General features: G+C 43.7%; 1 protein-coding gene across 1 annotated transcript in view; it reads right to left on the bottom strand.

Moving 5' to 3' along the window:
- ofcc1 (orofacial cleft 1 candidate 1) overlaps positions 1-15,828 on the bottom strand; it is a 420,469-nt gene that overhangs the window by 391,350 nt on the left and 13,291 nt on the right. Inside the window, exon 2 of the mRNA XM_072248661.1 lies at positions 14,829-14,909. Coding sequence (XP_072104762.1) covers positions 14,829-14,852 — 24 coding nt within the window. The 5' untranslated portion in view covers positions 14,853-14,909. The remainder of the gene's footprint in view (positions 1-14,828; positions 14,910-15,828) is intronic.

Below are 15,828 nucleotides of genomic sequence, written 5' to 3'. Positions count from 1 at the left end.
ACCAATGCCTACAAAAAAGCAATAGTCTCTAGCAACCAACCAGACAAGGCCCCATTTACTCCCACTGTATGCCTCCTCCCAATCAGCTAATCTTCTATCCATGCAAGTATCTTTCTTGTAAAACCATGGGCTCTTATCTTGTTAAGCAGCCTCACATGTGGCACCTTGTCAAAGGCCTTCTGAAAATCCAAATAAACGACATCCACTGACTCTCCTTTGTCTATCCTGCCTGTTATTTCCTCATAGAATTGCAACAGATTTGTCAGGTGAGATTTCTTTTAAGGAAACTATGCTGACTTTTGTGTGTTTTATCACGTGCCTCCAAAACCTCATCCTTAGTAATGGATTCCAAATACTATAATCAAGTGAACTGGCCTACAATTTTCTTTCTTCTGCCTCCCTCCCTTCCTAAAGAGTGGAGTGATATTTGCAATTTTCCAATCCTCCAGAACCATTCTAGAATGTACTGATTCTTGAAAGATCATTACTAATGCCTCCACAATATCTTTAGTTACCTCTTTCAGAACCCTAGGGTGTAATTCAGGTGACTTACCTACTACACCTTCAGTCATTCCAGTCCCGAGCACCTTGTCCTTATTAACAGCAACTACACTCACTTCTGCCCCCTAACATTCCTGAATTTCTGATATACTGCAAGTGTATTCCACAGCGAAGACTGATACAAAATAATTATTAAATTCTTTCTCCCCAGTAAACTACCTCTCCAGCATCATTTTCCAGTGGTCTGATATCCACTCTCACCTCTCTGTTACTATTTAACTTCCGGTATCCTTTTTTTTATATTACTAGCTAGCTTAACTTCATATTTCATCTTTTTCCTCCTTATGGATTTTTAGTTACCTTCTGTGCTTTTTAAAAGCTTCCAAATCCATGAACCTCCCACTAATTTTTGCTATATTATATGCCCTTTCGTTTCATTTCATGCTGTCTTTGACTTCCCCTGTCTGCCACAGTTGCCTCATCCTCCCTTTAGAATACTTCTTCATTTTTGGGATATACTTATCCTGCACCTTCCGAGTTGCCCACGGAAACTCCAGCCACTGCTGTTCTGCCACCATCCCTGCTAGTGTCCGCTTCCAATCAAATTTGGCCAGCTCCTCTCTTATGCCTCTGTAATTCCCTTTACTCCACTGTAATACTGATATATCTGACTTCATCTCTTCCTTCTCACGCCGTGGGGTGAATCCTATCATATTATGATCACTGACTCCTAAGGGTTATTTTACCTTAAGCTCCTTCAGCAAATCTGGTTCATTACACAACACACAAACCAAACCTGCCTTTCCCCTAGTGGGTTTAACCACAAGTTGCTCTAATAAGCCATCTCATAGGCATTATACAAGTTCCCTCTCTTGGGATCCACCACCAACCTGATTTTCCCAATCTACCCACATATTGAAATCCTCCATGACTATCGTAGCATTGCCCTTTTTATATGCTTTTTCTATCTCCAATTGTAATTTATATCCCCTATCCTGGCTACTGTTCAGAGGCCTCTACATCATTCCAATCAGAGTCTTTTTACCTCTGCAGTTTCTTAACTCTACCCACAAAGATTCTACATTTTCTGATCCTATGTCACTACTTTCTAAGGACTGGATTTCATTTTTTTTTTACCAAAAGAGCCTCCCCACCCCCTCCACCTACCTGACAGTCCTTTCGATGCAATGTATGTCTTCAGTAATATACAATCTCTATCTCTAACTTCACTACACGATCATCAACCCTATTCCTTATGCAGTCAAATATAACACCTTCAGACCTGTATTCATCACCTTTTTCAACATTGCCCCCATGTTACACTTCATCTCACTGAATACAATTTTGCCCTATCATCTGTCTGTCTCTCCTCACAGTCTCACTACACACAGCACCTACCTGTACACTAACTAACCCATCCTCAGCCCCACTCCAGTTTCCATCCCCCTGCCAATTTAGTTTAAACCCTCCACAACAGCTCTAGCAAACCTGCCCACAAGGATACTGATTCTCCCTTGGGTTCAGGTTTAACCTGTCCCTTTTATACAGGTCACACCTTCCCCCAGAAGAGATCCCAATGATCCAGAAATCTGAAACCCTTCACCAGTTGCTCAGCCACTCTTTCATCTGTACTATCATCCTATTCCTGTCCTGACTAGCACACAGCATGGGAGTAATTCAGAGATTAAAAGACTCTTGATGTTGTGAGAGAAACAAGAAGACAAGAAGGCAGAAAGGAAGGGACTATTAATTAACCTTTCACCCTGCTCTCAAGTTTACCTGGTCCAATTCCGACACCTCCCTCCCCTTCCTAGATCTTTCTGTCTCTGTCTCTGGAGACAGCTTATTCACTGATGTCTACTATAAGCCTACTGACTCTCACGGCTATATGGACTATTCCTCTTCTCACCCTGTCTCTTGCAAAAACGCCATCCCCTTCTCGCAATTCCTCCGTCTCCGCCGCATCTGCTCTCAGGATGAGGCTTTTCATTCTAGGACGAGGGAGATGTCTTCATTTTTTAAAGAAAGAGGCTTCCCTTCCTCCACTATCAACTCTGCTCTTACACGCATCTCCCCCATTTCACGTACATCTGCTCTCACTCCATCCTCCCGCCACCCCACTAGGAATAGGGTTCCCCTGGTCCTCACCTACCACCCCACCAGCCTCCGGGTCCAACATATTATTCTCCGTAACTTCCGCCACCTCCAACGGGATCCCACCACTCAGCACATCGTTCCCTCCCCCCCCCCACTCTGCATTCCGCAGGGATCGCTCCCTACACAACTCCCTTGTCCATTCATCCCCCCCATCCCTCCCCACTGATCTCCCTCCTGGCACTTATCCATGTAAGCGGAACAAGTGCTACACATGCCCTTACACTTCCTCCCTTACCACCATTCAGGGCCCCAAACAGTCCTTCCAGGTGAGGCAACACTTCACCTGTGAGTCGACTGGGGTGATATGCTGCGTCTGGTGCTCCCGATGTGGCCTTTTATATATTGGCGAGACCCGACGCAGACTGGGAGTCCGCTTTGCTGAACATCTACGCTCTGTCCGCCAGAGAAAGCAGGATCTCCCAGTGGCCACACATTTTAATTCCACATCCCATTCCCATTCTGACATGTCTATCCACGGCCTCCTCTACTGTAAAGATGAAGCCACACTCAGGTTGGAGGAACAACACCTTATATTCCGTCTGGGTAGCCTCCAACCTGATGGCATGAACATCGACTTCTCTAACTTCCGCTAGGCCCCATCTCCCCCTCGTACCCCATCTGTTACTTATTTTTATGCACACATTCTTTCTCTCACTCTCCTTTTTCTCCCTCTGTCCCTCTGAATATACCTCTTGCCCATCTTCTGGGTCCCCCCCCCTTGTCTTTCTTCTTGGACCTCCTGTCCCATGATCCTCTCGTATCCCCTTTTGCCTATCACCTGTCCAGCTCTTGGCTCTATCCCTCCCACTCCTGTCTTCTCCTATCATTTTGGATCTCCCCCTCCCCCTCCAACTTTCAAATCCCTTACTCACTCTTCCTTCAGTTAGTCCTGACAAAGGGTCTCGGCCTGAAACGTCGATTGCACCTCTTCCTACAGATGCTGCTTGGCCTGCTGCGTTCACCAGCAACTTTGATGTGTGTTGCTATTAATTAACCTGGCCACTTTGCTCACTATCAGGGCTTGGATTGGCAGCCTGGTGCCATTTAATCGAGGCAGGACCACCTTCAGAAACTCTAAGTATGTTGTCTTAGATAAGTTCATTTGGAATGTCCGTGGGCCAATTCCACTGTCAAACAAGTTAAAGCTGCTGCTGTTTGGAACTAGACAACAGCATTCACAAATACTGGGGGCCCTTCCCTAAAGAGTTAAATACACGTGGATAAAACAGCTCTGCCATAGATCCAGAATTCATCCATTTCCCCTGGATCCTGAAGCCAGTGAGAAGCAAGAGCCCCATTAATACACGAATACCCATATAGTTAATAGGACTCAAGGCATCTGCTGAAAGGATGGGGGGTATGGGAACCCATCTCGATGAAGCAGGCTGGGAAACCTCATCTGAAGGCTGCCTCAGACACCCCACCCTGACAAAGCAGCTTCAATCCCCTTCCTCACCATCTAATTTTGCGCCACTCACCCTTCCTCCCCCACTCACAGAATGGCTTTAACCCTCTTCCTCACCAGTTAATCTGGTGCTGGTATCGGAGCACCAAGCACCATGATCTTGGCCTACAACAACTTCTTAGCTCCCATCCCCCTCTCTTCTCCTTGGCCACGTCTGTCTTCGGTGGCCAGCATGGTGAAAGGGAGGTGCCAGGACTTGAGCTCAAGCTACAAACCAATAGACAGGACAAGCCGCAAACTCACTCACATTTACAATCACCACCACCCCGCCATGGTTCCCCACCACATGCAAACCAAGGGCAGAAAGCACTTTATAAAACTATTGTCTTCTCTTAATGCATACCCAGACAATCTAACCTGAAGACAGTAAAGCTATCGAGATGACTTGCCAAGAAGCTCCCAAAAAAGACCGTGTTTGATTAGAAAATGTTGGAAAGGGTAGTACCGTTGTCCTGTTGGGAGAACCGTGCAATATTTAGGATCTAGAGTAGACATGGGTCCGTCTGGAGAGTACATCAGTACTTTAAGTCACTTGAAGACTGTCCAGAGGGGAGATGAGGATATTCTTCAGCAAGCAAAACTTCATTAATCCATACACTTGAGACTTTGGTGGTGCCAGACTATTAAATTCTGCAGACTATTGAATGTTATTCATTATTATGTCATCCAATTTTATTATTTTTAAGATGTCATAGTAGAATAATAAGTGTACCAGTGAATCCTATAGGCTTAAAGGGAAACAAAGCCACAGTGAGTTTCAAGAGAGCATGCATAGGTGCAGTGGCATTTAGCGGAACAGAGGGTAGGAACTGGGGACCCAGAGCTCAAAATGGAGCACAGGAACTGGGACACTGATGTTGGGAAAGATGCACGGGAACTTGGGCCCCACTAAGCAGAAAGGAAGGGCGGGAAACGGTGTGGTGAGATTATAGGGCATATGGGAACCCTGGACCCCTGGAGTCAGAAGGGAACACAACAAACATCACCTGGTGAGCCATATGTCGAACCACTAAGATTTCCAGCATGGTCAAATAACAGATTATTGGAGTTTCATTAAATTTACTCAAGAGAGCTGTTAAAATCTGGAATACTCTTGAACATCAAAACAAATCTTCAGATGCTAAAAATCTGACACTAAACAAAATGTTGGAAACACTCAATAAGACAGGCAGCATCTGTGGAGAGGAACAGGAATTAAAATTCAATTTAGGGACCTTATCAGAGAAAAGAAAAGGTTTATTATTTTCCCCTGAATTTTGCATGGGAAGTGTTTTCCATGGGGAGTGATAGTTGATTCTGTGAACAAATCTTATAGCAGATTGGTCAGCAGCTTGGAGGAATACACAAGCTTACAGTCAACAAGCTGCTTGGAACTGCAGTTGGAATTGGTTTATTACTGTCACATACACCAAGATACAGTGAAAAGCTTGTCTTGCGTACTGTTCATACAGATCTGAACATTCTACAGTGCAATGAGGTAGAACAAACAAACAGAATGAAGTGTAACAGTTGAAGAATATGTTCAGTGCAAGATTAGAATGAGGTAGATGGCTGCATATTCAAAGAGCTAGGTCAGTTGCAAAGGGCTGAATAGCCTCCTTCTTGTTATCCATAGTGAGAGGATTTGCAACCTGTGCACCTGGTGAAGATGGCAGAGGCACATATCACAAAAGTCTGTCTTGAAAGACCACACACAGCCCAAGATATTTCCATCCATGAACCTCGATGAAAAAGCCTGCATGTGCAGATATAAGTAAGGTCAGACTTGCGGTGTGTGGATCAAACTCCAAAAGAAGGTCAAAACTGTCACTCTATAAATGTCAGATTTTTGGATGAAATCTTAGTTTGCTCAAAAATTTCTACACAATGCAATTTTTTCAACTGTTGCCTTTGGACTGCATTTATGCAAAAATTTCTACTAAGTAATTATTAAAATATCAATCTTGACAAGAGCAAACTACTTTGAGCTTCCTTTGAAAGATAATAATGTATTCTTTAAGAGAATAATTCATCTTTGTAATACATGCAGTATTTTATGTAATATAAGCGCAATAAAATAAAAATCTCTCATTGGCAATAAGGAAATAATCAGAATCAGGTTTAATATCACAGCAGATGCTTACTTTACTATACATACAGTGTGTGCATGTGTGTGTATATATATATATATATATATATAAAACATCAAAGTTAAAGTAAGTAGTGCAAAAAACACAGAAATAAAAAAAGTAGTGAGATAGTGTTCATGGGTTCAATGTGCATTTAGAAATCAAATGGCAGAGGGGAATAAGCTGTTCCTGAATCATAAGTGTGTGCCTTCAAGCTTCTGTACCTCCTTCTCAATAGTAACAGTGTGAAGAGGGCACATCCTGGGTGCTAGGGATTCTTAATGATGGATGCAGCCTTCCTAAGGCACCGCTCCCTGAGGCTAGTACCCATGATGGAGCTGACTAATTTTACAAATTTCTGCAACTTATTTCAATCAAGTGCAAAAACCCCCACTTCCAATAACAGACAGTGATGCAGCCAGTCAAAATGCTCTCCATGGTACATTGTAGATGTTTTTGAGTGTTTTAGGTGACAAAACAAATCTCCTCAAACTCCCAACGAAATATAACTGATGTCTTGCCTCCTTTATAGCAGCATCAATATACTGCATCCAGGTAAGGTCCTCAGAGACATCGATACCCAGGAACTTGAAATTTCTCACTCTCCTCACTTTTGATCCCTCTGTGAGGATTGGTTTGTGTTCCCTCGTCTTACCCTTCCCAAAGTCCACAATCAGTTCTTTGGTCTTGCTGACATTGAATGCAAGGTTGTTGCTGTGACACCACTCTACTAATCGGTATGTCTCACTCCTGTACGCCCTTTCATTACCATCTGAAATTCTGCCAACAATGGTTGTATCATCAGCAAATTTACAGACGCTCTTTGAGCTATGCCTAGTCACACACTCGTGGGTGCAGAAAGACTACAGCAGTGAGCTAAACACACATCCCTGTGGAATGCCAGTGTTGATTGTCAGCGAGGTGGAGATGTTATTTCCAATCCACACAGATTGTGGTCTTCAGGTTAGGAAATCAAAGATCTAGTTGCAGAGGGAGATACAGAGGCCCAGGTCGCTTTTCAATCAGGATAGTGGGAATGATGGTGTTAAATACAGAGTCATAGTCAAGAAACAGCAACCTGACATAAGTATTTGCATTATCCAGGTGATCCAAGGCTGCATGGAGAGCCATTGAGATCACAGCTGCTATAGACCAATTGTGGCGATTGGCAAACTGCAGTAGCAAACTCCAGGTCCTTGCTGAGACAGGAGTTCATTCCGAACATGACTAACCTCTCAAAGCATTTCATCACCATAGATATGAGTGCTACTGGGCAACAGTCATTGGGGCAGCTCACACTGCTCTTCTTGAGCACTGGTATAATTGTTGCCTTTTTGAAGCCAGTGGGAGCTTCCGACTGTAGCAGTGAGAGATTGAAAATGTCTTTGAATACTCCCGCCAGTTAATTGGCACAGGTTTTCAGAGGCTTACCAGGTACTGCATTGGACCCTGCCATCATGTGAGGGTTCACTGTCTTGAAAGGGAGCCTGACATCGGCCTCTGAGACAGAGATCACAGGGTCATCAAATGCTGCAGAGATCCTCGGAGCTGTGGTTTTATTCTCCCTTTCAAAGCCAGCATAAAAGGCGTTGAGCTTATCTGGTAGTGAGGCATTGCTGCCATTCATGATGTTGGGTTTTGCTTTGTAGGAAGTAATGGCCTGCAAATCCTGCCAGGGTTGACATTTATTCATTGTTGCCTTCAACCTCACTCAGTATTGTTTCTTGGCTCTTGAAATAACTCTCTGCAAGTCATACCTGGTTTTCTTATACATACTTGGATTGCCAGACGTAAATGCCATAGGTCTAGCCCTCAGCAGATTACAAACCTCTTGGTTCATCCACGGCTTTTGGTTTGGGAAAGCGGAGCAAGTTTTTGTGGGCACACACACATCCACACAGGTTTTAATGAAGTCGGTAACAAATGCAGCATTCTCATCCAGGCTCGAAGATGCCTCCCTGAACACAGTCCAGTCCACCAATTCAAAGCAGTCCTGAAAGCACTCCTGTGCTTCCCTGGTCCATACCTTCTTGGTCCTCACTACTGCTGCTGCACTCGGGGAGTAGAAGTACAGCCAGGTGATCAGACTTACCAAAGTGTGGGTGTGGGATAGCATGGTAAGCACCCTTGAACTTAATAACAGTGCGTTATTTCCTCTGGTACTACAGGTGATTTGTTGATAATAATTATTTATTGACTTTATCAAGCTAGCCTGGTTAAAATCCCCCAGAATGATGGGGAATGCATCAGGATGTGCTGTTTCATGCCTGTTGATTACACTGCTCAGCTCGTCTACAGCCTGCTTGACTTTGGCCTGGGGTGGAATGTACACTGCTACCAAAGTGATCGCTGAAATCTCCCACAGCAGATAAAATAGACAGCACTCAATTGCAAGGTACTCTAGGTCTGGTGAACCGTATTGCAACGTCACCAACACTTTACTACACCATGAGGCATACGCCTCTACCTCTGCTTTTGAGAGATTCCATCAACCTATCTTGACAAAGTATTGTGAAACAGTCTATTCGAATCACTGCGGCTGCATGCAAGGGCTTAACTAAGATCCTGTAAAACAAAGGACACATTCAATCTTAACATCCCTCTGATACAGCACCCCAGCTCTGAGATCGTCAATTTTATTTACCAGAAACTGTAGGTTTGCCAGCAAGACAGGTTGGCACTGGGAGTCGAAAACCTCATTTTTTTTAAAATGCACCATCCGACCAGCACATCGATCCCTCTTGCACCGGTGCCTCTTAAAGGGGCAGTGTGCCAGCCACAGTCCAGTCTATTTCCATCTGTTTTAAGTAGTGATAGATCATTTAATCACATTAAAACTTCATCACTGACTGTACAGATCATAGATGCAGTTATGGTTCTCAGCTGTTGCAGGCTAAAACAAGAATATTTGATGATTTCCATCATTTTCAAGGAGAGCTTCTGTTCCAGTTGTCCATGGTGTTGGGACTCCGGAAATACAGTATTGCAGACGACTAAAATTTTGGTTTACATGGTAGGTCTTAGGGAGAGACTTAGAGGTAGAGAGAGAGCAAGAGAGGTTTAGAAATGGAATTCCATAAGGAACACACATCAAAGTTGCTGGTGAACGCAGCAGGCCAGGCAGCATCTCTAGGAAGAGGTACAGTTGACGTTTCAGGCCAAGACCCTTTGTCAGGACTAACTGAAGGAAGAGCTAGTAAGAGATTTGAAAGTTGGAGGGGGAGGGGGAGATCCAAAATGATAGGAGAAGACATGAGGGGGAGGGATGGAGCCAAGAGCTGGACAGTTGATTGGCAAAAGGGATATGAGAGGATCATGGGACAGGAGGCCTAGGGAGAAAGAAAAGGGGCGGGGGGGGAAGCCCAGAGGATAGGCAAGGGGTATAGTGAGAGGGACAGAGGGAGAAAAAGAAGAGAGAGAGAAAGAATGTGTATATATAAATAAATAAATAATGGATAGGGTACGAGGAGGAGGTGGGGTATTAGCGGAAGTTTGAGAAATCAATGTTCATGCCATCAGGGTGGAGGCTACCCTGACGAAATATAAGGTGTTGTTCCTCCAACCTGAGTGTGGCTTCATCTTTACAGTATAGGAGGCCGTGGATAGACATATCAGAATGGGAATGGGATGTGGAATTAAAATGTGCAGCCATTGGGAGCATCCTCTGGGCTTCCCCCCCCTCCCCCTTTTCTTTCTCCCTAGGCCTCCTGTCTCATGATCCTCTCATATCCCTTTTGCCAATCAACTGTCCAGCTCTTGGCTCCATCCTCCCCCCCCCTCCTGTCTTCTCCTATCATTTTGGATCTCCCCCTCCCCCTCCCACTTTCAAATCCCTTACTAGCTCTTCTTTCAGTTAGTCCTGACGAAGGGTCTCGGCCCGAAACGTCGACTGTACCTCTTCCTAGAGATGCTGCCTGGCCTGCTGCGTTCACCAGCAACTTTTATGTGTGTTGCTTGAAATTCCAGCATCTGCAGATTTCCTTGTGTTTGTGTTCCATAAGGAACAGCCTTTGAGTCTGTAATCACCACAATACAGAAATTAAATTTGGAAGCAATCTAGATCTGGAAATTGGTAGAGCAATGATATCCTGTAAAGTCTGTGACAAGAATACACATAGATTAAGATGTTAGCTGTCCTGTGCTGGCACCAGTGGGATCAGCAGTTGGTCTGCCACCTATCTTCAGGAGAGAGAGAGATAAGGAAAACCATGGAGCAGCACTTGGCGATGTTAATGAAGGGACAGGAGAGAGTAACGGAAGGAGAGCTGTCAAGATCGGCTCCCCCTTTGAACCCTGAACTGTTTGAAGTGATGGACAGGCGATACTCCAGCAGGGGGATAAAAAGGGACAGGTTCGCTAAGGCAGGACACACACGACACCCCGAGGTAACGAGACCCTGGAAGCGGTGCGTCTCTCACAAGTCGGTGGGAAGTTCTTGGACGGCTGATCGTGGGATCAAGCCATAGACGCTCAGGGTGGAAAGGCACGATCGGCGGGAACCTGGTGTGTGTTCACCCTTGCCTGGGTGCCAGGTTCACCACAGAGAAACGATCATATCTGGAAACGGAGGGGTCACGGTAGGTGACCTCAGATGACATCACAAAGGACTCGCCCGAAAGCTGACTGCAAAGGTCTGTGTGGAAGCCGTTTTGAATATTCATTCGTTTTGCTCTCACTCTCCTTCCCCCCACTGTCCATCGCCACGGCAGCGATTACTGCGAACTGAACTGAACTAAATTGAACTGAACTTTGCGTCACTTTGAAACTGGTCATTTACCCCTAGACAACGATAGAGCTTGATTGATCCTGTTATCTTAATTCTGTGTACATGTGTGTTTATCATTGCTGAACTGTTGCATTCATTATCCTTTTGATTAGAGTACTGTGTTGCTCGTTTCTTTAATAAAACTTTCTTAGTTCTAGTAATCCAGACTCCAACTGAGTGATCCATTCCTGCTGGTTTGGCAACCCAGTTACGGGGTATGTAACAAGTCAAAGGGCTAGACTAATTGCAAAAAGAGTGAAGAGCAAAGACTTGGAGACATTTATAAACAAGGACAAAAATTTTAAGAATAATGTGCTGCTTAAGCAGATACAAGGCCGTCAAGCATAGGGTTAATGTGTCTATGGACTTATTGTTATGAATGCTATTCGTTTTCTTTTTTTGTTTGCACAGTTTGTTTTTTTTTTAATTTCTTTGCACACTGGGTGTTTGATAGTCTATTTTATGGATTCTTTTGGGTTTCCTTGTTTTGTGACTGCCTGTAAGGAGGTGATTCTCAAGGCTGTATAATGTACTTTGAACTTAGAACAGAACTGGCTGAACAAGCAGCAAGAGTGTGCAGTTTGAGGGAATTTGAAGACAGGTCAAGGATGGAGTCAGGGCCGAATTAACCTAGTAGCAAAAGTAGCATATGCTAAGGGCCCCACATTTTCAAGGGCCCCAACCCACACTAAATGCTTGCAAGCTGCAGGCTAGTGAAATCAGCAACTCACGGTATTCTCACGACTGTTAGAGTGAGTTTTGGGTAGACGATTCACTTACACTTAAATAAATGACTTCAGCCATCAGTCTTCTGTTCTTTGACAAAGTACTGTGGATTGAGTTCATAACAATGCATTTCCTAAAAGCTGTGAACCCAGTTTCATTTGTAACAATGCATCTGGTGCCTCTGAGACAAGAATGCTAAGTTTACAGGTAGTTACGAAGACACTGTATCTATGCTTTTTGAATATGAATCATCCTCTATGTTAGCACGTAACATACCAAATAATGTATTATGGATTTTCATTTGCATTCCTAAAGGCCATGAATGCCACACTGGCATATTGGCACCAGTAGAATGAATTCAATCAAAAGATGTGAAAACTTGAAAGCATTGTCTATACTTGTAACTATGAACTGTCCTTTGTGTTTAGCAAATAAATATCGAGCCTCAATTACAAGGCGGTTAGACCTGTTCTGCCAGGGGTCTCTGCCTGCTGTAACCTTGTTTTGTCGAATAAAGAAACTGCCTTGTACCTACTGGTAACGCAGCGCTCTGTGATTTCATCCACACAAAAACAACGACGATCTGGCAACGCTGTTGTTGTCATGTCAGGGGAGCTGCATACTGCATGGTACAGTATATGTGTGCAGGCGTGTGTTGGCTCCTTGCTGTGTCGTGGTCCTAACACTTCTCATATTGGCACCAAACAAGACCTTGTAGAGTTACAGTTGTACCGTTTGATAACTGACAATTCTTTAGAGTCATGTTTTCCAAAAGTAGAAAATGCCTTGCGCATCTTTTTGTCACTTATGGTTACCAAATGTAGTGGAGAACGCTCATTTTCTCCACTGGGAGAAAATGCGTGGGGGGGGGGGGCCCCCAGGGCTGTGTGCTCAGTCCACTGCTGTTCACTCTGCTGACCCACGACTGTGTTGCAACACACAGCTCGAACCACATCATCAAGTTCGCCAATGACATGACCGTGGTGGGTCTCATCAGCAAGAACGATAAGACACCATACAGAGAGGAGGTGCAGTGGCTAACGGACTGGTGCAGAGCCAACAACCTGTCTCCGAATGTGAACAAAACAAAAGAGGTGGTTGTTGACTTCAGAAGGACAGGGAGCGACCACTCTCCGCTGAACATCAACGATTTCTCCATGTAGATCATTAAGAGCACCAAATTTCTTGGTGTTCACCTGGCGGAGAATCTCACCTGGTCCCTCAACACCAGCTCCACAGCAAAGAAAGCCCAGCAGCATCTCTACTTTCTGCGAAGGCTGAGAAAAGTCCATCTCCCACTCCCCATTCTCACCACATTCTACAAAGGTTGTATTGAGAGCATCCTGAGCAACTGCATCACTGCCTGGTTCAGAAATTGCACCATCTCGGATCGCAAGATCCTGCAGCAGATAGTGAGGTCAGCTGAGATCATCAGGGTTTCTCTTCCCGTCATTAGAGACACTTACACCACACGCTGCATCCGTAAAGCAAAAAGCATTATGAAGGACCCCACTCACCCCTCATACAAACTCTTCTCCCTCCTGTCATCTGGCAAAAGGCACCCAAGCATTCGGGCTCTCATGACCAGACTATGTAACAGTTTCTTCCCCCAAGCCATCAGACTCTTCAATACCCAGAGCCTGGACTGGCACCAACCTACAGCCCTCTACTGTGCCTATTGTCTTGTTTATTACTTATTGTAATGCCTGCACTGTTTTGTGCACTTTATGCAGTCCTGGGTAGGTCTGTAGTCTAGTGTAGATTTTGTGGTTTTTTTACGTAGTTCAGTGTAGTTTTTGTATTGTTTCATGTAGCACCATGGTCCTGAAAAACGTTGTCTCATTTTTACTGTACCAGCAGTTATGGTCGAAATGACAATAAAAAGTGACTTGACTTGACTTGATTTTCAAAACTGAAAATGATTAAAAATGAACTAAGGAGCACCATGGGTCAAAACAGACTGAACAATCTCACTCTAATGAGTATTGAACATGAACTTTTGCGTGAATTAGACATTTCCAGTATCATCAACAAATTTGCTCATGCTAAATCTAGAAAATCTAACTTTTAAATTGTAAGACTATTACTGAAGTGTCAGACATTTGTCTTATTATCTGGCTGTATAGCAAATGAAAAAATTGAATTACTTTAATATGCAAGTAAATAATTTATGTTTTAATACTTATGTGCATTTTTTAAAATTTAGGGTCCCTTTATAACATATGCTACAGGCCCCGCACTAGCTTAATCCGGCCCTGGATGGAGTAGAAGAGTCAAGCTAGCAGCTAACAAATATGGGAAATTGATTTTAATGTCAATTGTAAGGATTATTGGGAAGTGCAATTCCAACTCCTAGCCTTTACGTAAATTAAAACTGTTACAGAAAAATGAGGCAATGCAGAGGGCAGTGGTCCAACACAGGGTGGGAGTGAAGGAGAACTGAGGACATTGTCATGCTGTGAGGAGAAGGAAAGAAGAAGGATGTAGTAGTATTGTGTTGTCAATCAAACATGACACAATGCATCATAGGTTGTAGAGTCATACAATTAAAGAAAACAAATACATTTAAAAAACTATAAATAGATTAATGACATTTGAGGAATGCAGCAATCACCTGCCACTAAGCCAGTATAACAGAATGAACCACCGTAATATTGCCTCAATAACCACAAACACTCTTATTCTTAACATAGATGGCATTACTTTGGCAGTACTACAAATTTAATTTCTTTCAGAATCTATTCTTGTAAAAACCACACCTGTTTTTTGATCAAATGTCATGGGATCAGGCTGAAAGAGGAGCTGTGACCAAAGGCGAGACCATCCAGGATCTTATTGCATGAAGGAGCAGGCTCGGGGGGCAAACGGTCAACTCCTGCTCCTACTTTTTATGTTTTTACTAACATCGCCAAGAGGAGTTTGCTACAGTTTCATTCTACTCTCACAGGCAAGAGTCACGGGAATTTCAACTCTACCATAATACAAGGTTAGTCCATCATATCTACTTTCAATAACAAAAACAGTCTATAATGGCTTTTTGTAATTAACAGGTAAAGTACACAGGATTAAACTAGCAACCCATGAAGTCTTTTGCAGCAACACCTACCAACTCAAGGTCCTCAGCTTCCATCTTTAAATTGGAGTCCGTTACTTTAGTTTGGAATTGGAAACAGTGCACTTATTGAACCTGAAACAAAAAGTCATATTTACATAAATATGGTTTGCATTCCCATTTTCAGCCAATTCTAACTCTAAATTATTCCTCTTAAATCAGCCCCATTAACTGTTTCTCATACCTCAAATACTGCTAGACTTGTCCTGTTTTCCACACATTTTCTCTTTTAATTTCAAGATTACATTATTTTGCCCTTCAGCTAATGGTTGATTGGGTTATTTCAGAAGGCAGTTAAAAATAGCTATTTTACGAAGTGTCTGGAGCCACATCTAGTCCAGGCTGGTTTAGGAAGGCATGTTTCCCTCCCTGTGGAAAGTGAAACAGTTAACATTTCAGCTTTAAACTGAAGAATGAGCTTTTGGCCTCAAACGTTAGCTTCTCCTTCTTTCCATAGACTCTGTCTGATCTACAACAATCTTCCAGCACTTCCAGTTTTTGTTTCAGATTAGAACATGAGACCACATGACAGAGAAGCAGAATTAGGACATTTGAACGATTGAGTCTGCTCCACCATTCAATCATGGCTGACTTGTTTTTCACCCCTATTTTCCCCCCTTCTCCCTGTTAGCTTTAATCTCCTTACCTATCAAGAGCCTAACAATCCCTACCTGAAATACACTCAGTGATTGGCCTCCACGACCCTCTGGCTGAAGAAAATCTTCAACTCAGTTTTAAAGGGATATTCCTTTATTCTGAGGTTGTGCCTTCAGATCCTAGACCATCCTTCCAGAGTCATGGAGTCGTAGGAAACTACAGCACAGAAACAAGCTCATGCTCAACTATTTAAACAGTCAACTCCATCAACCTGCACTGTGACCATAGCCTTCCTTACCCCTACCATTCATGTACCTTTCCAATCTTATCTTAAACGTTGAAATCCAGCTCGCATGCACCACTTGCACTGGCAGCTCATTCCACACATTTCTGACCC

Source organism: Mobula birostris, chromosome 1 (genome assembly GCF_030028105.1).
Source record: "Mobula birostris isolate sMobBir1 chromosome 1, sMobBir1.hap1, whole genome shotgun sequence".
In the NCBI taxonomy this organism is placed as follows: Eukaryota; Metazoa; Chordata; class Chondrichthyes; order Myliobatiformes; family Myliobatidae; genus Mobula; species Mobula birostris.
This window is presented reverse-complemented; position numbering and strand designations above follow the sequence as displayed.